The sequence below is a fragment of the Podarcis gaigeae genome, assembly GCF_964106915.1.
Source record: "Podarcis gaigeae genome assembly, chromosome: 17".
Taxonomy (NCBI): domain Eukaryota; kingdom Metazoa; phylum Chordata; class Lepidosauria; order Squamata; family Lacertidae; genus Podarcis; species Podarcis gaigeae.
The window spans coordinates 31,598,028-31,620,350 of record NC_139694.1 but is presented as its reverse complement, the minus strand read 5'-3'; the positions used below and the strand labels follow the sequence as shown (position 1 = coordinate 31,620,350).

General features: G+C 48.8%; 1 protein-coding gene across 14 annotated transcripts in view; it reads left to right on the top strand.

Annotated features, from left to right (window-relative positions):
* The window catches only part of PNPLA6 (patatin like domain 6, lysophospholipase), a 79,273-nt gene that overhangs the window by 49,600 nt on the left and 7,350 nt on the right, over positions 1–22,323 (top strand). For 4 of the 14 annotated variants that reach the window (XM_083718355.1, XM_083718360.1, XM_083718364.1 and 1 more), the window contains exons 26-34: positions 1,868–1,986; positions 3,567–3,723; positions 5,923–6,039; positions 8,395–8,464; positions 12,190–12,306; positions 13,224–13,340; positions 18,481–18,629; positions 20,634–20,786; positions 21,912–22,028. In XM_083718355.1, the coding sequence (XP_083574481.1) occupies positions 1,868–1,986; positions 3,567–3,723; positions 5,923–6,039; positions 8,395–8,464; positions 12,190–12,306; positions 13,224–13,340; positions 18,481–18,629; positions 20,634–20,786; positions 21,912–22,028 (1,116 nt within the window). Of the gene's footprint in view, positions 1–1,867; positions 1,987–3,566; positions 3,724–5,922; positions 6,040–8,394; positions 8,465–12,189; positions 12,307–13,223; positions 13,341–18,480; positions 18,686–18,862; positions 19,118–20,633; positions 20,787–21,911; positions 22,029–22,323 lie in introns of those variants that run through there. The other 10 variants (XR_014559309.1, XM_083718356.1, XM_083718366.1 and 7 more) reach the window with 4 other exon arrangements.

The following is a 22,323-nucleotide window of genomic DNA, read 5'->3' as shown; positions in this document are numbered from 1 at the left end:
CCAAGCTTCCTTCCCTCCCACACCTACCCCCTCCCCTGCTTATTTGCCGTATTTTTCGCTCTATAAGACACACTTTTCCCCTCCTAAAAAGTAAGGGGAAATGTGTGTGCGTCTTACGGAGCGAATGCAGGCTGGAGGCTCTGCTTAGCGCTCCCTTTAAAGAGCCGCGTGGAGCGTGTGTGTGGTTCTCCCTCCTCGGGGAAAAGCCCCCAAGAGCTGCACACACTGCTGCGCTGCGATCCCGCTGGCTGTCCTGGCTTCTTGCTTAGCCACGCGCAGCCTCTCCTGGGCAAGGGGAGCCTTCATCCTCTGCCCAGGAGAGGCTGCACGCGGCCATCCCATAAGCTAGGACAGAAATTAGGTGCATCTGATGGTCTGGTGCATCTTATAGAGCAAAAAATGCGGTATTTGTTTGTTGTCGCATTTGTACCCTGTCTTCTTCCCTCCAAATAGCTCAAGGTGGCTTATGTGGTTCTCCCATTCAATCCTCGCGACAACCCTGTTGTTGGGGTGTGAGAGGCGGTGACTGTCCCAAGGCAGTGACGACATCAGATTTAGGATGCTGCGGGCAGTTCCACTGCACCGGGCGCCAAGCTAAAGGGCCCAAAACTGAGACGAGCCATAATAGAGATTTGTTTTATTTTATTTATTTATTTGTTGAATTTATATACTGCCCTATATCTGGAGGTCTCAGGGCGGTTCACAGAAAAGATCACACTATATAAAATAAAAACAATAACCTAATAACACCCCCCTAAAAAAGAGCCACATTTTAAAAGAGTGTAGAATGTTGATCGGGTCAACCAAAGGCCAGGTTAAAAAGGAAAATTTTGGCCTTGCGCCTAAAGGTGTATAATGAAGGCACCAGGCGAACTTCCCTGGGGACAGCATTCCACAGACAGGGAGCCACTGCAGAGAAGGCCCCGTTCTCGTGTTGCCACCCTCCAAACCTCTCAAGGAGGATGCACATGAAGGAAGGCCTCAGAAGATGATATCAGGGTCTGGGTAGGTTCATATGGAAAGAGGCAGTCCTTAAGGTATTGTGACCCTGAGTCGTTTAAAGCTTTATAGGTCAAAACCGGCACTTCGAGTTGGGCCCAGATACTAATTGGTGGCCAGGGCAGTCAGACCAGGATCGGTGTAAGATGCTCAAACTGTCTTGCTCCGATGAGCAACTGAATTCTGCACTAGCTGAAGTTTCCGAACCGTCTCCAGAGGCAGCCCTACGTATAACGCATTTGGGGGGGGGGGTGCGCGCCAAATTTTAGTCTTGCTCAAAGTTTACCAAAGTCCACCCCTGCCATTGAGCTTCATGGCCAAGTGCAGATTTGAACCCTAGTCTCCTAGGCTGACTCTCTAACCATTGCACAACCCTACCTCTCAGCTCCTGAAATGGGAAAGTGTGCTTTGTTGTTTGGGCTCTGCTGCTAGGTGAGTGGACCTCCCTCCCCACCGGGTGCCTACTGTATTTTTTGCTCTATAAGACTCACTTTTTCCCTCCTAAAAAGTAAGGGGAAATGTGTGTGCGTCTTATGGAGTGAATGCAGGCTGCGCAGCTATCCCAGAAGCCAAAACAGCAAGAGGGATTGCTGCTTTCACTGAGCAGCGATCCCTCTTGCTGTTCTGGCTTCTGAGATTCAGAATATTTTTTTCCTTGTTTTCCTCCTCCAAAAACTAGGTGCGTCTTGTGGTCTGGTGCATCTTATAGAGCGAAAAATATGGTATTTTGAGTGCCTTTCTCTGGATGGGAAAAGTTGATGCCTTGAAGCAGGCAAACTCTTGAGGACTCCCCTTCACATTCTCCTGCTTCTTTGGAGGCTGGTGGAAATAGCCCCCTTCCCTTCTTTTTCTGCTTCCCCCACTGCAGAGGGAGATGTATGAGAAGGTCTTCGAGAAGAATGCCGATCTCCACAGCGACTTCTCCCGCCTGGCGAGAGTCCTCACAGGCAACACCATCGCTTTAGTGCTGGGGGGCGGCGGAGCCAGGTAATTTGCCCTCAAGCACTCGGGGAAGGTCTGAAAAATTTATACGATTTGAGGAGTAGCGAGGGTGTTTGGGGAAATTATACGTGATGAGATTTTTTTTTTTAATTGTTTAAAATGAGTATATATATATAAAAAAGCCTGAAGCGTTTTTGTTAGGTATTATTGGGGCAGAAATACCCCCAAAAATGTTGAAGTTGTTTATGTATATAACAGCAGCAACTAGGATTCTTTATGCACAGAAAAGGAAAGAAGAAAGAAGTTCCTTTGTACAATCTTTTTTATTCAGTTTTACACTAAACATTTAAATTCAAACATTAGACACCATCACCAGCATTTAGGATTCCCTAATCCTTTGACTCCCCTCCACCCTTCCATGGTTTCCATTTTCAACTGCCTCACATATTTTCTCTAGTTTTCTTAAATAATCCATTTTTACCTTAGTTTTTAGTACATTACACGCGTTACTCAAATCCTGCCCAAGTTTTTAGATGTTTACGGTGTTCTCTTAAGTACATTGTAAAATTTTCCCATTCTTTATTAAAGTTCCTCTCTTCCTGGTTTCTGATTTTCCCGGTCATTTTCGCCATTTCGGCATAGTCTATCATCTTCATCAGCCACTTGTCTCTGGTCAGCAGAAGAATTTCCCACCAAAGAAGAATGGATAAGTAAGATAGTGGGCTGTGCAGAACTGGCAAAATTAACAGCAAAATTAAGAGAACCTAATGATGAATGTTTTATAGAAGAATGGATATCTTTTTTTGGACTACAGTGGTACCTCAGGTTAAGTACTTAATTTGTTCCGGAGGTCTGTTCTTAACCTGAAACTGTTCTTAACCTGAAGCACCACTTTAGCTAATGGGGCTTCCCGCTGCTGCAGCACCGCCAGAACACAATTTCTGTTCTCAGCCTGAAGCAAAGTTCTTAACCTGAAGCACTATTTCTGGGTTAGCGGAGTCTGTAACTTGAAGCGTCTGTAACCTGAGGTACCACTGTACTTGAAGAAATATTATCACAGGATTTGGACTATGAGCAACTGAAGCAATTAGATTATAATTGTAAGGTTATGATTAAGAGCAGGTAGGGTACAGCAGAAGGGGAGAAACAAGAACTCCATGGAAAATGAGGGTGGGAAGTCGACAAAAATAAGAGAAAAGGGAAAATTGTGTTTTGATTGAATATGTTTAAAATATTGAAACTTAATAAAATATAATTGGGGCGGGGCGAAAGGGAGATCCGGAGGGTGCCCGAATGCAGTTTGCCTGGGTCCTGGGAAGGCAGCTATTCGCCCAGCACCCCTGCCCTGAAGAGGAGCCTAGCTCTTTCCCCACCAAGCCTCTGGAGCCCACCCTTCTTCCACTCATGAAATGGGAGGTGGGATGCCTTTGAGCAGCAGGGTTGACCTTCCTTTGACCGTACCTTGCCTCTAGAAGAAGAGGAGAGCCGTCCCGGTTCCCTTGGCCTAGGGAGGAGTGAAGGAGAGGCCCAGACTCTCTTGGAGCAGCCCAGGGCTGGGACATCGCGGCTGCCCTCGGTCCTTGCGCTCTGGCCTGCTTCAGGTGTGGCTCTTCCCTTTGCCGCAGGGGCTGTTCTCACATCGGTGTGATCAAGGCTATGGAGGAAGCCGGTCTCCCCATCGACCTGATTGGTGGCACCTCGATCGGCTCCTTCATCGGCGCCTTGTACGCGGAGGAGAGGAGCGCCGTGCGCACGAAGCAGCGAGCCAGGGAGTGGGCCAAAGTGAGCAAGTATTGGAAGCAGCAGGGTTTGGAATGGGAGGGGAAACTCCAGCTGATTGGAGCCTGCCGAATTTCGGGAAACATAAGGACCTAGGAGGCTGCCCCGACCGATATTGCCTTCACTGTCTGGCCGTGGCTCGCCAAGGTTTCAGACGGGTGGCATTCCCAGTCCAAACCAAAGATCCCAGAGATTGGACCTGGGGCATTCTGCATGCAGTAAGTATCCAAACAAACCCCTGTGTTGCAAAGAGAACGTCAGCAGTGTCTAGGCAACACCATGACCATATACATACATAATAGACAATCTTTATAGAATTCATTCAAACCATAAAAAGTTCAAAATGAAATCTTTAGTCTCAAAGAATGAATGTATGTAAATGAAAATATCAAATGCTGTGAAACAGTGCTCGTGTAATAATGTAGTCGCTGCATTCATTCAAAATAAGATGGGTTTATGAAGCATTCTATATCCACCCACCACGCTGACGAAGAATTCTACGAAACAGTAGTCAATATCCAGAATCACTGTTCAGTGTTGGACATCATATTTGTTGAATACACAAAGCTTCACAGCTTGTCTTTCATCGTACAAAGTTTGGCACCTCGCTTCATTTAAAGATTTTCAGAGGCTTTGAGACTAAAGATTTGATCTTGAACTTTTTATGGTTTGAGGGAATTCCATAAAGATTGTCTATTACGTATGTATATGGTCATCATGTTGCCTAGACATTGTTGATGTTGGCCTTCTGCATGCAAGCAGCTGCCCTTCCGCAGAGCTATGGCGCTCCCCCAAGCTAAGAGAGGTGTTCCAGTGTGCCTTGCGGGAGTTTCCACTTGGAGTCCTGCACGCCGGGTACATCCGCTTCTCTCTTGCATCCCTGGTTCTTGACTGAGGGCTCCTAGGTGGAGCTGGGACAGAGCAACGGGAGCTCATCCCGTCGCAGGGATTCAAACAGCCGACCTTCTCATCAGCAAGCCCTAGAGGCTCAGTGGTTTAGAGCACAGAGCCACTGGCATCTCCCAGTTCGAAAGCATGCCAGTGCAAGTAGATAAATAGGTACCACAACGGCGGGAAGGTAAACGGTGTTTCTGTGCACGCTGGCACTCATCCAAGTGTCCCGTTGTGCCAGAAGCGGTTTAGTCATGCTGGCCACATGACCTGGAAAGCTGTCTGTGGATAAACGCCGGCTCCCTTGCGGCCTGAAAGCGAGATGAGCGTTGCAACCCCATAGTCACCTTTGACTGGACTTAACTGTCCAGGGATCCTTTAACCTTTTTTAGCCCTAGGTGGGTAGAAGGCAGTAGAGCCGGGCAATATTGCAATGCATTGTCTGAAACAGGTTCGAAGTTCAGATCGCAATGCCTACTTCAGATTTCTTGAGCTGGCGATACATCACGGCTCCCCAGCACAGGCAGGCAGCAGGGAAAGGCACGGTTCTGGTGGCGGCCGGGGAGCTGCAATGTACTGGCAGCTTAAATTGCCTGATCGCACATCTGCCTGCACATTTGATTCTCCGAAGCAAGTGGGCTACATCTTTTCTATGTTCACTCCTCCTGCAACCCCCGGGAGGAAAGAGCCAGCCCTGCTTGCTTTGCAAAGGCAAAGCAACAGACCAGCAGGCAGGCAGATGGAGCAGCTTCTCAGGCTCCCTCTGCCAAGGCCAGAACTGAGCTAGAGAGGGAGGGAGCAAGCAGGACCTCCTTCGCCCAAGCAAGCAGGCAATCTCCTTCCCTTTCTCCTGGTTGTTCCCTATCTCCCCAGCCCAGCCACTTTTCCAGCCTTTTCCAGTGTTATTTCAGACATCGTGATCTGTCGCTGTGTCACGATGGTTAGCCGGGAAAACCTCACAATGTTGAAAACCAAGTATCGCCCAGCCTTAGAAGGTAGTAAATAAAATGCGGGAGGGCCAACTGAATTCTTGAATGTTTACTGGAAGGACAGATTCAGAGTTTTAGATGAGGTGGGTTCTGTCTCCCTCATGTGTACGCAACAACACTTTCTTCCCGAAAAGTTAGCATGAATGCAGAAGATGAAATAAGCTGAGAAATGAGAACACGTAAATGAAATTTGATAAAGCTATAAGAAGCATTATGAGTGAGGAAGGAAGCCCATTGTTCTAGATTCGGTGAGGCTGAATCCTTTTTAAATTTTTCACCCGTTTCTGTCTAACATCAAGAGACTTTTCTGTCGCTTCTGCAGATCATGAATTCGGTGTTTGCCACAGTGCTGGACCTCACCTATCCCATAACTTCCATGTTCTCGGGTTCTGCCTTCAACACCAGCATTCACAAGGTGTTCCAGGACAAGCAGATTGAGGTATGCTCCCAGGGCCACCATGAGGGATGCCTGCGCATGTCTCTTCCACTGCCATTTCGATCTGTATCATGGCAGCTTTTGTCTGGCAAAGGGGCTGGGTCAGGGCCGGCTGGTGCGTGAGGCCAGGTGAGGCGGCTGCCTCGGGCAGCAGCATCCACAGAAGCAGCAGATCTGGCCTCCAAGGAACAAAATGCCCGCTGGTGTCTTGGCCTACCCTTTTCTCATGGCAAGGTTCTGCAAGCGCTTTTCCTTGAGAACATATCGGCAGGGTTCAGATCTGCAGTGTGGTGTGTTTTGCCCCCAGCACCGAAACATCCTGTGCTAACCCTTTAACTGCCCAAATGCAGGATGTTGAGATCTGGGGATTGCAGAATCCATAATTTTGGTGGTGCCTGCTTTGTGGCTCATTCTCCTAATTACCACATGTGGAATTCTGGTTCTAGATGCAACATAAGATGTCTCTAGTATACCGTATTTTTTGCACCATAACACTCACTTTTTTCCTCCTAGAAAGTAAGGGGAAATGTCTGTGCGTGTTATGGAGGGAATCCCTACGGGTGGCATGCCTACGGATTTTCCTCCTCTAAAAACTATGTGCGTGTTATGGTCGGGTGCGTGTTATAGAGCGAAAAATACGGTATTTATTTTAAAATGGGGTTTCAGAGTTTTTAGGGTGTTTTGAATGTTTTATGTAGATTTTCAATTTCATTGTTCTGTATGGGACAATGACAATAAAGATATTGTATGGAAGCTGCCGTGTTAAATGTCTGGAGCCACGTGCAGTAGAGATTCATTGGTTTACATCAGTGAGGTTAAACCTGTGGGCCAGGTGTGGCCTGCCAGACCACAGGAAGGAGCTCACCAACCCTGGCAGTGCTCTAACCCCCCAGCCCCCACCCCGGCTGATCTGAGCAGGAGATAAAGCTTTTCTGTTCTTTAAAGAGCAACTTCTAAAGGGCAATCAGCCCTCTTTATTTGGAGTTTACAAATCCCTCTGGCTGCCCTTTTCAAGAGAATCTATAAATAGCAGTCAGAAGGATCTGTTATCCCTGGTTTTAGCACTAAGCACCGCAACACTCGGTCTGGAGATTAACCTCAAAGAGCAGGCAGGAGGCTTTAAGGTAGCATTTCCTTCTGCCAGCACCGAGAATGGACTTGAGCATGTGTGGAAATGCTGCTGTTTGCTTTTCACAAATCCTTCTATGCAAAGTAAAAGGCGAGGTTTTCCTGCAATTCTGCCCCAGTCCTGGAGGGAGGAGCACTGGGAATGCTCAGTACATGGTTTGTTTGTTTGTTTGTTTGTTTGTTTGTTTGTGTGTGTGTGTGTCTGTCTGTGAAAATGTATGTATGAGTGTGTCTTCTTTAGCGATTGCTTGTAGCCAAGTAAGATTGTCTTCCATGAACACAGTCTTAACAGTGAGTCCGTAAGTGACTATGGAGGCCAATTCTGGATCCACATGTCCTTCCACAGTGGGGACATAGATTTTCGGGCAGAAGTTGATCACAGTGAGGGTTTGCCAAGTGTCCCTTCCTCTTAGCACATTTTGACCTGAGTTCAAGTGTCTTCAAAGCCCATAACACCTTTGGTAAAGGCTGTTCTCCAACTGGAGCGCTTGCAGGCCAGTGTTTCCCAGTTGTTGGGGTTTATACTACACTTTTTTAGATTTGCCTCGAGAGAGTCTTTAAACCTCTTTTGTTGACCACCAGCATTACACTTCCCATTTTTAAGTTCGGAAATAGAGCAGTTGCTTTGCAAGACGATAATCAGGCATCTGCAAAACATGACCAGTCCAACCAAGTTGATGTTGAAGAATCATTGCTTCAACACTGGTGATCTTTGCTTCTTCCAGTACACTGGCATTAGTTTGCGTGTCTTCCCCAGTGGGCGTGAGTATGAGTGTGTACGCATATGTGTGTGGGTAAAAGAGCAAGATATTCTATGTCTGGTGGGTGTGCACTGCAAGTGAGTGTGTGTTAAAATACCCAGGGCATGTGAGGCATGTGAGTGTATCAGTATGCTGACCGCATCCCTTGCTGCACCCCTTGTAGGGCTGGCTGACCATCAAAGCAGCTGTCTGGCTGAAGAAAGGTTAGCCATCCCTTCTCTGCAAGGCTCTGCATGTTTCCCTTAAGGCTACCAGGAACAGAGCAAATCAGGTAGAGACAGCAATATGCCTAAATTGTACCAGCTGCAGAATTTGACTGGTATAGAACTCGGGCGAGGGCAAGTGAGTTCACATGTGCAGGTCAGATGTGTCCTCTTGGCGGCTTTCCTCGCCACCCCCTCCTCAGAGCCCTTGAAGAGGGGATTCCTGTGTATGTGATCACTGTCCCACTCTGCTGTGTCCAATGCAGGATCTGTGGCTCCCGTATTTTAACGTGACGACAGACATCACAGCTTCCGCCATGCGAGTCCACAAAGATGGTAAGTGTGCATTTCCTCTTCTGGCCCAGGGGGCTTGGGTTCGAAACACACACACTCACTCACCAGGCCCCTGAAGTTCAGCGACGGCCCATGATGTCCAAACACTTCTGGCCTTGAACCCCCCCAATTGGAAGGAAATGTGGTTTCGGGAATGCCCTAGAGAGAGGCCCCTGGGGTGTTGAAGGTAATGAGACTGAAGGGGAAACGGGTATCTCCGGAGAACCCTAGTTTCCTGCTCAAAATAGGTCTGTTGCACTGCTGTTGTTGTTCCAGGCCTCAGTTTTGGTTCTTGCCCGCATCTCCATTTGAGGATCGTAACACTCAATTCCTGGCACAGGAAGAGGTGTGGTGGTCCCACTGTTGTACCTGTAGAGTCTCCTGCAAAATCCCAGGCCCCTCAGTTTGGGGGGTACAGATGTGAGGGCCTGTTGCTTGCCCAAGCGAGAGCCGACTGTGTCAGCCTGCCCCTGAATACGCACAATTTTCTGTGGCAGATGCTTCCCTTCAGTTCTCAACGCCACTCAACGCCCCTTTCGCAGCCAAGACAAGGCACCCTTCAGAGCAAAGCCTCTTTTAATGGACAACATTTTGGGGAGGAGGGAAACCTTGCGAAGCCACAATAAAACATCTTGACATCATGACACCATGGCAGGAAGGGCCCATGGGGTGATTGAGATAGAGAGAGAAATAGATCTATAAAACAATGATGATTTGGGGGGAGGGAGGGTCCTTGAGAGGGCCACACAAAAAATTGGAGGAGGCAGATGTGGCCCCCAGGCCCCCAGTTAACTTTCCTGCTTTAGAGAGAAGTTTCTTCTTTCCAAAGATCCTGGCCAGGCCTTTATGGCCTCACACTTGTCTCTGGTCAAAGAGCTCCCACATTAGAGCAAGGCCCGAGTTTCTTTCTCTCCTAGCAGCACAATCTGTGAGGTTAGGTCTTCAGCTTGCTGAAAGGCAGGCCAGGAGAAGCTGAGAAGACTTAGGTCGCCACCCAAATCTGGGGTGGCCCCTCAGGGTGGCTAGCCTTTCCTTAATATAGAAGACTTGGCCGGAGATGAGTCCTTCGCATCCTGCCTTTCTCTAGAGCATTCTTTCTCAACCTGTGAGTCCCCAGATGTTGTTGAACTACAACTCCCATCACCCCTAGCTAGCAAGGCCAGAACTCAGGGATGATGGGAGTTGTAGTCCAACAACATCTGGGGACCTACAGGTTGAGAACCGCTGCTCTGGAGGCAACTAGAGAAGGCCAGAAAGAACTAAGGTTGCACCTACTTCCCTTGGATTGCAAAAAGGGGTGTTTTGGGGGGCGGGGAGACGGGGGTTTGTTGAGTCCTGGCATTCATTGGGTCCCATTCCTCCATCTCCAATGGCAGCGCTGGCAGAGTGAAGAGAGCACTTTGTGATCTGTTTCACCACGGCCTCCTCACTCTCCAGCCCAACCGTGCGGCCTGCTTTTCCTTGTAACCCTTCTGCTCTGCACTAAACTCACTAACTGTTGCCATATTTGCGCCGGGTTCCCATGTCTTGGGGGATCCAGAAGGCAAGCAGGGGCTAGAGCTCTCCTCTCCCAGCCTTCCCAAGGGGGGAGAGGTAGTGGGTGCCTGCCAGCTGCGTCCTGCCGGGGCAGAGAAGGGTGGGCAAGCGGTCTTAACGCCATGAACTGCAATGAATGAATGAGCTTTGTAACCTGCTTCAGAAGGGGGATGGATCATGTCTGGGGCAGAGAAGGGAGGCGGGGGGTGTTGCCGTGTCCCCTCCGGGCCCCACTGTTGCAAACATCAGATCTCACCTGGGACATTGTCACAGCAGCCGTGCCCGTCTGCAGGGCAGGGGTACTGGGAGGCTATAACTGCCTGGCTTTCTTCATTCTCTGCCCACTTTTCTGTCCTTCCTAACACAGCTAACACCTTCTTCCCCATCCCCAGGTAGTCAGGCTGTGTGTGTGTGCATGCTCTCAGGTTACAGACGTTTCAGGTTACAGTCTCTGCTAACCCAGAAATAGTACCTCAGGTTAAGAACTTTGCTTCAGGATGAGAACAGAAATTGTGCTCTGATGGCGTGGCGGCAGTGGGAGGCCCCATTAGCTAAAGTGGTGCTTCAGGTTAAGAACAGTTTCAGGTTAAGAACGGACCTCCAGAACAAATTAAGTTCTTAACCCAAAGGACCACTGTATATATCTTTTCATACCTAGGGAGTCGGCTCTTCCAAACTAAGGTGGAGGAGGGGGCTTCATTGCAGATCCTGCCATCTGCAAGAGATTGGCTATAGAGCAGCGTTTCCCAAACTCCAGCTGTTTTTAGACCACAACTCCCATCATCCCTAGCTGGCAGGGTCAGTGGTCAGGGATGATGGGAATTGTAGTAAAAAAAAATAACTGGAGAGGAGACCCAAGTTTGGGAAACCGTGCAGAGGAAAGCTTGAGTGTGCTATGTTCTCTTCTTTGGGGGGCTGAAAATTCCAGTGTTTCCTATGAAGTGCTGCTCCTGGTAGCACCCTGCTCTCTTTTTTCTAGTCTGGGAGTGGGGAGCCAACCAAGGCAGGGTAGGTTATCATTGCTGGCAGTCTGTCTGCATCATGGCAGCTGCTAAAGGACTCCAACACTCCTCTTTGCAAAGTCCCCTGGGAGAGTCTCCTACTGGACCCCCCACCCCACTGAAGGGGATGTCCCACCTCTCTCTGGTTGTTGTGTTGTTGGTTTAGTGGCCTTGTGTTTTCTTGAACTGTTTAGATGGTTCGTCACCCAGAGAACTCTGGTTAGGACTGACTGACCTCAAGAAACAAATCAATCTCATTGCATCCCCCATTCCATGAAACATAAGTTCCTCGTCGTTTTTGCCCTAATCCCGCTCATTGTGATCCAGGTAACTATGGTTGCTGCTCCATAGGCAGGGGCTCTCTGGTTTCCCAGTGATTTGGGATCCAGAACCAGCTTCCCTGTTTTGGAACTCTGCCATCTCTTGGCCATGATGGCTGCCCTGAAGACTCTGCCATATCCTTTACTCCAGCGATGGAGAGCTTCTGGCCCTCAGGCCTAATTTGGCCTGCTGTACCGTAGAGGTTGGGACGTGGGTGGCGCTGTGGGTTAAACCACAGAGCCTAGGACTTGCCAATCAGAAGGTCGGCGGTTCGAAACCAGAGCAGCACACAGAAATGTTGTTTACCTTCCCGCTGGAGCGGTACCTATTCATCTACTTGCACTTTGACATGCTTTCGAACTGCTAGATTGGCAGGAGCAGGGACCGAGCAACAGGAGCTCACCCCGTCGCGGGGATTCAGACCGCCGACCTTTTGATCGGCAAGCCCTAGGCTCAGTGGTTTAGACCACAGCGCCACCCGCGTCCCTTCAGATGCTACTTGGAGCTTAAACAGGAGGAGAGGCCAGGAAACAAATTCAGTGACATGGCACAGCAGTGGGTAGGTGGCAGAGTTGTGCAAGAGATAGGAAGCACAGCCGCATTCCCAGAGGGCAGGATTTCAGCAAGAAGCCTGCTCTGTTTCGTGGCCTCTCACATCGAATGGATTGATGGATGCACACCCTGGTCCTCCTCCAGTGAAGAAAGCCTTCCCAGAATCCTTTTCTTCACCCTCACTCCCCCACCACGTGCACGTTGTATTTCTGAAGCTTCTGTCATGATGTCATTTCCTGTCCTGTGCTCCTTCCCCTCTCCCTTCCCCTCCCCTCCCCTCTCTCCCTTTGATTGAATCTCCCGTCTTCCATCCGGCAGGGAGCGTGTGGCGCTACGTCCGAGCCAGTGCATCTTACACCCCTTATTTGCCTCCTCTCTGCGACCCCAAGGACAGTCACTTGCTTGTGGATGGCTGCTATGTTAACAATGTCCCAGGTCAGCATCGCGTTCGCCTCACTACCTTGGCTGCTGGGCGCAGTGGGGATGGAGACAGTCAGATGACTTGGGACACGCTTTTCACCCTTCCGAACCGCTGCCGCCGCCCTTCGTCTGCTACGACAAGCCTGTCTCCTGCCCACGGGCACCCTTTCCCCGGGCTGGCGGTTCTGCATGGCAAGGGAAGCTGGTGCACCGTGGAGGAATAGTTCTTCCCTACTGCTGCTGCTGGGCTTAGAAGGGGAGGCAAATTGGTACTGTATTTTTCACTCTATAGGACGCACTTTTCCCCCTCCAAAACTGAAGGGGGAATGTGTGTACGTCCTATGGAGCGAATGCAGGCTCCTTGGCTTCAGCGATATCAACCCGCAGCCTCCAAAGCACAGAGGGAGAGCTCCCCCCCGTGCTCCAGAGGCTTCGCGTTGCTTTCACTGAAGCCGTCTGAACTCCCGCTGCGCTCCGGGGGCTTCAGGCAGCTATCCGCAAGCCTTCGGACCACAGCGGGAGTTGTGGTGCACACCGATCCCTCTTGCTCTCCAGGCTTCGCTTCGCTGAAGAGGCACTGCACAGTTTTCCCTCTCTGCGCAGCGCCCCTTCAGCGAAGCGGGAGGAGAAATGGAAGGGGCTCTGTTTCTCCTGCTGCTTCGCTGAAGGGGCGCTGAGCAGAGAGGGGGAGAATTATTTTTTCCTGTTCTCCCCCTCCTATGGTCTGGTGCGTCCTATAGAGTGAAAAATACGGTAGGTTTGGGGCCAGAAGCGTTTGCCCTAAGAGAGCCATGCAGAATTCTCCCGCCAGGGGAAAGGTGGCCTTGGGAGCCGTGCTTTGGGCCTCTCTCTCCATCCCTCTTCCGAAGGGCTCGTTGCTGCTCTGGGTTTCTCTCTGTTCTACTGATTGCATTTGTTCCCACATTGGTTAGGCTCGCTGTGGCGGTACGTGCGAGCTAGCATGACCCTTTCCGGGTACCTACCGCCACTCTGCGACCCCAAGGACGGCAATTTGCTGATGGACGGCGGCTACATCAACAACCTCCCAGGCAAGTATCAGCCGGGCACGGAGGAAAAGGAGCAGGGTTGCGGAAACCCCACCTTGCCTCCCGACCCCATGAAACATCTCATTTTCAGCAGCGGGCACCCACCTTGAGCAGCCCACGCGAGGAGGACACGGGCTGGGATTGGGGAACCGACTAAAGCCCCGCCTTGCCCAAAGTTCTGGAAGTGAACAAACAGTAATGGCCTGGGAACTCTGTGTGTGCCTTATGTTGGCTGCCGCTCACACAAAGGGATTCACCCTAATAAACTAATGTCTGCTGTTGGGAAGAGCATGCAGAAAAATTCAGCGCTGAATTCCGCATCCCGTGAGCTGAGAGAGGGCAGGACTGCTAGCCATTATTTATTTACTTATTGAAATTATATACCGCCCTATACCCGGGGACAATTCACAGAATAAAGGGCGGTTCGCAGAATAATGGGTATGCTGTGCCTCTGCGGCCAGAGGCAGCCCTGCTTCTGAATTCCCGTTGATTGGAATCACTAGCAGAGTGCTCTCACGCTTGAATCCTGCTTGCAGGTTTCTAACAGGCCATTTTGAGAGCAGGAGGCTGGACTGAGCTGGCCATCCAGGAGTCCCTTTTAATAGTGCAGTCATAAGAAGAGGAAGGCATCGTATGGTCACAGTTCATACCTGCTTGTGACTTCATCTCCCGCAGGTCTCCTGCCTGCCCCGTCGCTCCTCAGTGTCAGTGAGGGGAAAACCTGTGGGGGATTTCCACTTTGGGCCCCTGTGGACTAAGGCCCACATGTTCATTTCTATTTATTCAGAGAGAGAGAGGAGAGGAATTGTTGAGTTAGAAGGGACCCCAAGCGTCATCCAGTCCAAGCCCCTGCAATGCAGGAATCTCAGCTAAAGCATCCATGACAGATGGCAATCCAACTGGGCTATCGAGAGGGAGACTGTTCCGCTGTTGAGCCGCTCTTACCCTCAGAAACTTCTTCCTGATGCTTAGTCAGAATCTCCTTTATTGCGACTTTAATAATAATAATAATAATAATAATAATAATAATAATAATAATAATAATACAGTGGTACCTCAGGTTACGGATGCTTCAGGTTACAGACGCTTAAGGATACAGAAGTAGTACCTTGGGTTAAGAACTTTACCTCAGGATGAAAACAGAAATCGTGTGGTGGCAGCGGGAGGCCCCATTAGCTAAAGTGGTACCTCAGGTTAAGAACAGTTTCAGGTTAAGAACGGACCTGCAGAACGAATTAAGTCCTTAACCTGAGGTACCACTGTAATAATAATAATAATAGTAGTGATAGTAATAGTAATAATATTTTTTTATTTATACCCCGCCCTTCCCGGTTTAAAAACCGGGCTCAGCAAATATAAAACATTGATTAAAATGAGACTTAGAAACAGCATAAAATACAACATAAATTCCAGCATCAATATCAATAAAATACAAAAATTCAGGGGTGATTTTTTTTTGGGGGGGGTGCCCAGTCAGTAGACATCAAATGATCACCAGGGCTAACTGGCCAAGTTGGTCCTATTAGGGCCAGCGAGGAGACCAGGGAAGAATTTAAATGTGGGATCCCAGAAAGGGTTTCTTCGCAGAAAAGGAAAGGGAAAAGGGAATAGAGGGTCAGGCTAATTCAAATTGAAGGCCAGGCGGAATAGCTCTGTCTTACAGGCCCTGCGGAAGGAGATCAAGTCCTGCAGGGCCCTAGTCCCGTGGGACAGAGCACCAGGTCGGAGCCGTCACTGAAGCCATTGGCTCGAGTCCTACCCTCCGGAGCAGGAGAAAACCAGCTTTCTCCATCTTCCACGGGACAGCCCTTGAGATATTTGAAGATAGCTATTAGCTCTCAGTTTCCTCTTTTCTCATCTTGTCCCACTGCTTCAGGTGGTTTGCTTCTCTGAATGAACAACAACAGTTTGTTTTTGTTTTAAAAATCATGTCACATCAGTGACAGGAGAAACTTCCAGCCAGCATACAACCAAAAGGTCTGAAAGGGCTGAGAAAATACAAGGGGGTTTCACTCACACACAAAAAAACCCCAAGCAGAACAGCATTGGCACCAGCAGAGTCTCCCAGGGGAGCACATTCTAAATCTGGGGCACCACAACCAGGAAAGCCTTGTGCCAGATTGTTCATTTTACATTTCCAAATACAATGTTTTCATTTTATCTCTGCAGCTAATTAGGACTAACATTTTTGTACACCATCCACCTATGAGCATCTGCTGTTCAAGTCCCATTCGGTGTTCCAGGAAAATGATGCCCCTACGCCAATCATGATTTCTTTTTAAAAAGCGTTGGATGTCTCTTAGGAACTAATAGTCATGCCACAGAAAAATCCCTTTGGAGCCTTTGCACATCTCAGATTTGGGACACCTCAACCAGGAGGGCCCTATCCTGAATTGCTAGGCATTGCCCATTGCTTTTAAAAAAAACAAAAAACAATCACAATCCTTGGCTGTAATAGTGGAGGAATAAAACCCAGAACAAGACATGGGTCTTGCTCAAAAGCTGTCACACAGTTCAGAACAAAGAGGCTGCCTGATTATGGTCCCTCGTTCCCCTGTGTACTGGTCCAGGGGGGAGGTTACTGTGGGGCGAGGTCCAGGACCTGAGTTGAGGGTCGGCAGACAGTCCTCCTCGGGCGAAGCGGGGTCCACAGCGGGAAGCCGGGCAAGGACAGGAACTCTGGGGAAAACAGGACTGGATGCTGGCCGAAACAGCTCATCAACGACGTTACTCCCGCAACCTGGGACCGGGCTGACTGCTCTTTATCTTCTCTGAGGCCAGGGGCGGTCCCGGCCCCCAGGAGACCCGCCTCTCCTGGCCTTAAGGCGAGCACTCCTCCTGGGAGAAACCAGTTCCCTTCGCCTCTCTGCCCTGAGCCTCTGCAGTTCAGGAGAGGCCGAAGGGTTACTGGGCCCAGGGGGAGACTCACCTGTAGGCACTGAGTCCTCAACCACCTCTGGAGCCAGAGTGCACTCACCTGGTGCCTGCTCCTGAGGATCCGGCACAGGTGCAGGCGCTTCAGAATCAAGGCCCTGCCCCAGTTCAGCCAGCCCTGGAGGCGGGGACTCCTGTGCAGGCTGGGATTCCTCCGGTTCAGCCTCTGAATCGGATTCCCAGGCCATCATACCCTGTGCCAATTTTCTGATGCAAATTCTCCCCAATCACTCTGGAACTGTTGTTGATCACAGAGCAAAAAACATAGGGCACAAGATTATATATATATATAATATATATAATATATATTATATATATTATATATATTATATAATATATATAATATATAATATTATATATATTATATATATATATATATATATATATATATATATATATATATATGCCTTTATGTTTTCCCCTCTGTCACTGATGGGAGCCCAGGTGGGCAGGATTTTCGTTTGGGAAAGGGTTAAAAGAACCTTTCTGCCTCAGTCTCAGTTCATATCAGCCCTGTCCGAAAGCGTGACTACTTTTAGCAAAAGGAAGACGACGCTAGAAGATCGGATGGTGACTCTTCCGCACTGCAGTTAGTTTGGCTCTGAGCATTCACCAAACTATAATTCCCAGGTTTCCTCCCAAGTTTGCACTGCAGGTGGACTTATGATGGGTCACTTCCTATTTCGCCCAATGCCTGCACTGCAAGAGGCAGGTATGTAACACGGTAGAAGGAAAATGTGGGCGTCCTTTTGTTCTCAAGATCTCGTGCAGCAATGCCCACTCCAGAGCAACGGCTGGGCCGCAAGGCAGCCCTTTCAAAAGTCATTTCCCGTAGGCTACTGCATGTTGCTGGACATGTGTGCTTCTGCTTCTGGTCTATTGCTGAACTCTCTCTTAACACTTATCCTTTCCCAGCCTTTGTAAAATTCAGACTCGTGGTTTTTCTTCCTCTGATCAGTGGAGCTGACGCACACTCGTATTTTCTTCCTTTCGTATCTCAGGAAGGGCTGTTGATGTGTTCCGGGTCTTCTGTTATCTGTGTAGCCTTTGTCTGATCTTCCCCCTGCCCTGTTCCCCCATTCTCAGCTTCCCTCCAGATTTGTGATAACGAAATTGCAACCTCCTGGACGAGGTCATCTCAGTGCTGATGCTTCCCCCAAGCTGCCTTGGTTTTGTCTGATGCTTCTGTCCTTGCAGCCTTAGTTTTCAGTGCTTGCAGCACCCGATTGGCCTGATTGACTGGTGCCCAGCTGCAACCAGAGCTCTTGTGATGGCTGAGCAATAAAAAGCCATGTTCTGATACCAGAACAGATTATGCATTATTTCAATATATTCTGCTTCTGATGATTACACAGGAGTCGCAAAGAATCTCCCCCTGATCTAAAACATTTCCCTCTCCTTAGCCACTCAGCACCTTCAGAGATGTCACCATTCACTGCCCATGTGGTTGTTTTTCTAAATGTATTCAACACCATATGGGCTAGAAACATTTTAAAGAAAGTTCAGAATGCTGAATCCAATTCTATACTAGACATTAAACTCAGTGGATGCCAGTTTAGACTTTTCTTCAAACCACAAGTGAGCAAGATGTTGAATCCGAATCATGACTTAAAAAAAAAAAAAAAAATGGTTGAAAACCATTTTGCAAACCTGATTAACTAATGATTTAGCATCCCTGGATGTTAAATTTCAGGTTCTTTCATTTCCTAGAGCTTATAGGAAGGGAGTCTAGGTGAGGGGCTTGGCTCGGCTACCTTAACTGCCCCTCTGCAAGCTATGCTGCCGTCCCTCCAATTCAGGCTGGCCGGTAAGCTCAAGCTGTCTTGCTAAGCGAAGCCGAGGGAGAAGTTGGCCTTGTTTTCTGGCTCGCTTTTCCCTTCTCCAAAAACCAGTGGAGAAAAGAGATGGAGCTGTCTTGTGAGGCTGCTTAGCTACTGGCCCAAATTTTCGGCATCTTTAATAGCTGTGTGGCAAAAAGGAGATTTGGCAGGTGACTCCAGCGACTCTTCCATCCACTCACAGAGAGGTTTGAGATGAGAGAGATTCCCCTTCTGCAGCTCGGGGTACCGGCAATGCTCTGCCCTCTCCCACCGCAGCTCTCTGATATTGTTGTGATGCTCTTAGGCATCTTCTGTGGCCCATCCCTTCCGAAATCCAGGTTGCTTCCATCTCCCTGAGGCATCTCTCTCTCTTTCTCCTCTTGATGCAGCTGACATTGCCCGCAACATGGGAGCCAAGACGGTGATTGCCATCGATGTGGGTAGTCAGGATGAAACAGACCTGTGCAACTACGGAGACTGCCTGTCCGGTTGGTGGCTGCTTTGGAAGCGCCTCAACCCCTGGGCTGAAAAGGTCAAGGTAAGGCCACCCCACAACTTCCTGGTGAAGATTCCTGTCTGGGTGGGGCTCATTCAGTGGCGTAGCGTGGGTTGTCAGCACCTGGGGCAAGGCAAGTAATTTGCACCCCCTAACCCGTGGATTTGCGCCCACTAACCCGTGGATTTGCGCCCACTAACCCTAACCCCCAGATGTTGCGCCCGGTGCGGCCGGCCCCCCCTGCACCCCCCACGCTACGCCACTGGGCTCATTAGTTACCAATCTGCCACAACATTCTTCTTTCTAGGCTTTCAAAAGTTGTTGAATCTCTTGTTTGTTGTCTAGAAAGCACAAATCAAGAAGAAGTCCTCCCCCTTAGCATCGCTTCCAAGATAATAACTCTAATAATGCATTTTAGGACCTTTTCAAATATTGTTGGAGGGGTGGTCCTCTAAATGCGTAGATCTTTTCTTTGTGAGGAATCCAGTGACTTTTTTGCACAGGAATGCCAATGTAAATAGCGAAACATTAATAACTCACATTACTGCTTTTATATGTGGCGATTTAGAACTAGATGATTAGGGACTCAGGTGGCGCTGTGGTCTAAACCACTGAGCCTCTTGGGCCTGTGGATCAGAAGGTTGGCGGTTCAAATCCCCACCACGGGTGAGCTCCCGTTGCTCTGTCCCAGCTCCTGCCAACCTAGCAGTTCAAAAGCACACCAGTACAAGTAGATAAATAGGTACCGCTGTGACAGGAAAGTAAACAGTGTTTCCGTGTGCTCTGGTTTCCATCACGGTGTGACAAAATGTGGCAGCTAGACTGGTGACTGGGAGTGGCCACCGATTGGGTCTGCGTTGCTCGGGGACAGGAGGAAGGAAGTCGAATGACACCGAGTTGGTTCAAAGAAAGAGTTTATTCTGCTCTCCGGATAGCAGAAGGCACTTGCATGATCAAGTCCACAGCAAGTCCAAAGAAATGACAAGTTTCATGCAGTATATATATCCTCCAGGCACCTCTCCCCCTTCCCCAGCCCCGTCAGCTTGTACACGCAGGTTGACATCACAGATGTTCTTGCTCCGGCACTCTTAACCATAAAAAGGATTTCCTTTCTGCACTCCTGACCATAAAAGGATATTCCTGTTCCTACTCTTATCTTGGAGGCAGAGGTCACCATTTCCGAGAACACACTCTGGCATTATTCCCAGACATGGGTCTGCGCATCTTTGTGGTCAGCACATAAGATAAGGCACACACGCATCATCCCTGCTGTACTGGAACTTGGCAAGGTCACTCATTGCCACCACGGACTGATAAGGGAGAGAGCTTTATTCTTGTTATGGATTTGCTCAACGGCTCGAGTTTATGCATTTTAGCTAAGGAAAAATAAGGATTTTGGTGCAGTTTAAAACTGCCTGCACAGTCAGTTTTTGGGTTTTGGGAAACCCATTCCTTCAAGACCACATAACACCAGTCCTAAAAGACCTACATTAGCTTCCAGTACATTTCCAAGCACAAATCAAAGTGTTGGTGCTGACCTTTAAAGCCCTAAACGGCCTCGGCCCAGTATACCTGAAGGATATCCCCATCGTTCAGCCCAGACACTAAGGTCCAGCGCTGATGGCCTTCTGGCGGTTCCCTCACTTTGAGAAGTGAAGTTACAGGGAACCAGGCAGAGGGCCTTCTCGGTAGTGGTGCCCACCCTGTGGAACACCCTCCCATCAGATGTCAAATAAATAAACAACTACCTGACTTAGGAAACATCTGAAGGCAGCCCTGTTTAGGGAAGTTTTTAATGTTTGGTGTTTTATTGTGTTTTTAATATTCTGTGCCCAGAGTGGCTGGGAAACCCAGCCAGATGGGTGGGGTATAAATAAATAAATTATTATTGTTGTTACTATTATTATTATTCCTTGCACTACAGAAGGTTTGGGGGGAAACAGGGAATTGGGAAATGGCCAGAGGGAAAACACACACACACACACACACACACACAGGCACCTTGTCTCTTTGTGGCCACAGAGTGCCTTTGCCCTTTCCTTCCAGGTGCCCGACATGGCCGAAATCCAGTCTCGCCTGGCCTATGTCTCTTGCGTGAGGCAGCTGGAGGTGGTGAAGAGCAGTTCGTACTGTGAGTACATCCGCCCTCCCATCGATCGCTTCAAAACCATGGACTTCGGCAAGTTTGATGAAATCTACGTGAGTTCTGGGACCCCAGCTGGGCCTGTAAACATCCTTAGATATCAGGAGGGTCGTCCAATCATAATGGCTGCCAAGGGCAGGAGGACAGCCTCGTCCTGCTGACCCACAGAGCTGGAAGGGGCCAACTCTCTGATCAGGAGAGAGGGATAGTTACAGTGTTCCTGGCGAGAAATCTGTTCTTCCTTTTCGGAAGGCTAAACCTCTCCAGACCACGCATACCTCCTTAGGAGAGCAGTTGAGCCTTGGAAGGTTCAATCTAAACCTGTTGTAAGCTGTGTTTTCACAGTGCCCAAATTCTTGAAAGAAAGAGATGTCAGGCCTCCTTGCCGCTGACAAAAGATTGGCAGCATCTCCAGTTGCCGGGTGGGGTGCAAATTAATCGCCAGCCCCGGAAATTGTGCTCATCTCCTTGAAACTCTTTTGGAGTCCTTTCATTTATTTATTTGGTTTTTCGAATTACAGTCTTACAATCACATAGCCAACATACACCAAACAAGATTCCTCGGAATCTCCTGGACTTCCCTCCTCCCCTTTGTGGGTCCTATTGCTAGTCATTTCCTCCTGCATCTTTTATAATACACCACATCTTTTACATCTCCATTATATCCAAAATTCACCATTAAACTACAAGTATTGTTCCAATCCTGCTAACATATTTAAGTGTTTACAATGGTTTTTAAGATAAATTATAAATTTCCCCCATTCTTTATTTAAAAATCTAAGTTAAGTTATAAATTTTCCCCATTCTTTATTAAAATTTTGGTCTTCCTGGTTTCTGATTCTTCCGGTCATTTAAGCCATTTCGGCATAATCCATCGATTTAATCTTCCATTCTTCTCTATAGTATTTGGGACTTTATCTTCTTTCCACCCCTGGGCCAATAACCTCCGAGTCCTTGGATGCTCTTTAAAGTTTCTTCACTGTTTTGTATGACAAGGGACCCCCCCACCCCACCCACATGTTTGTTTCAAATTCTGTGTGATGTGTCATTTCTATGGCAACTGTAATCTCCAGTCAAAAGGTCTTGGGGTCTGCTGCAAAACCCCCAGAAGGAACCCTCTTGAAACTTCCCTATAAACCCAGGAAACTCTGAATTGACTTTCCTCTGCCCTTCTCCCATAGGACGTAGGGTACCAGCATGGGAAGGTGGTGTTTGACGGCTGGTGCCGTGGCGACATCATCGAAAAAATGGTCAAGGATCGGCATTCGGCAGACTTCTATGAGAGTAAACGCATGGATGTAAGTGTGGGGATGGGGGATGGGGGATTGGGAAGGAGCCAAAACAGCCCTCACCTGGGGCCCTTTCTGCTGGGCCCAGTTCTGGTTGCCTCGACTCAAAAAGGGTACAGAAGAGCTGGAAAATTCAGGAAAGGGCAGCCGAGAAGTTTTTAATGTTTGATGTTTTATCATGTTTTTAATATTCTGTTGGGAGCCACCCAGAGCAGCTGGAACAGAAGCCCCGTGAAGGAAGGTTGCAGCGTTTGGGATTTTTCAGTTTAGGGAAAAGACGAGTCAGCGATTACACAATATAAGT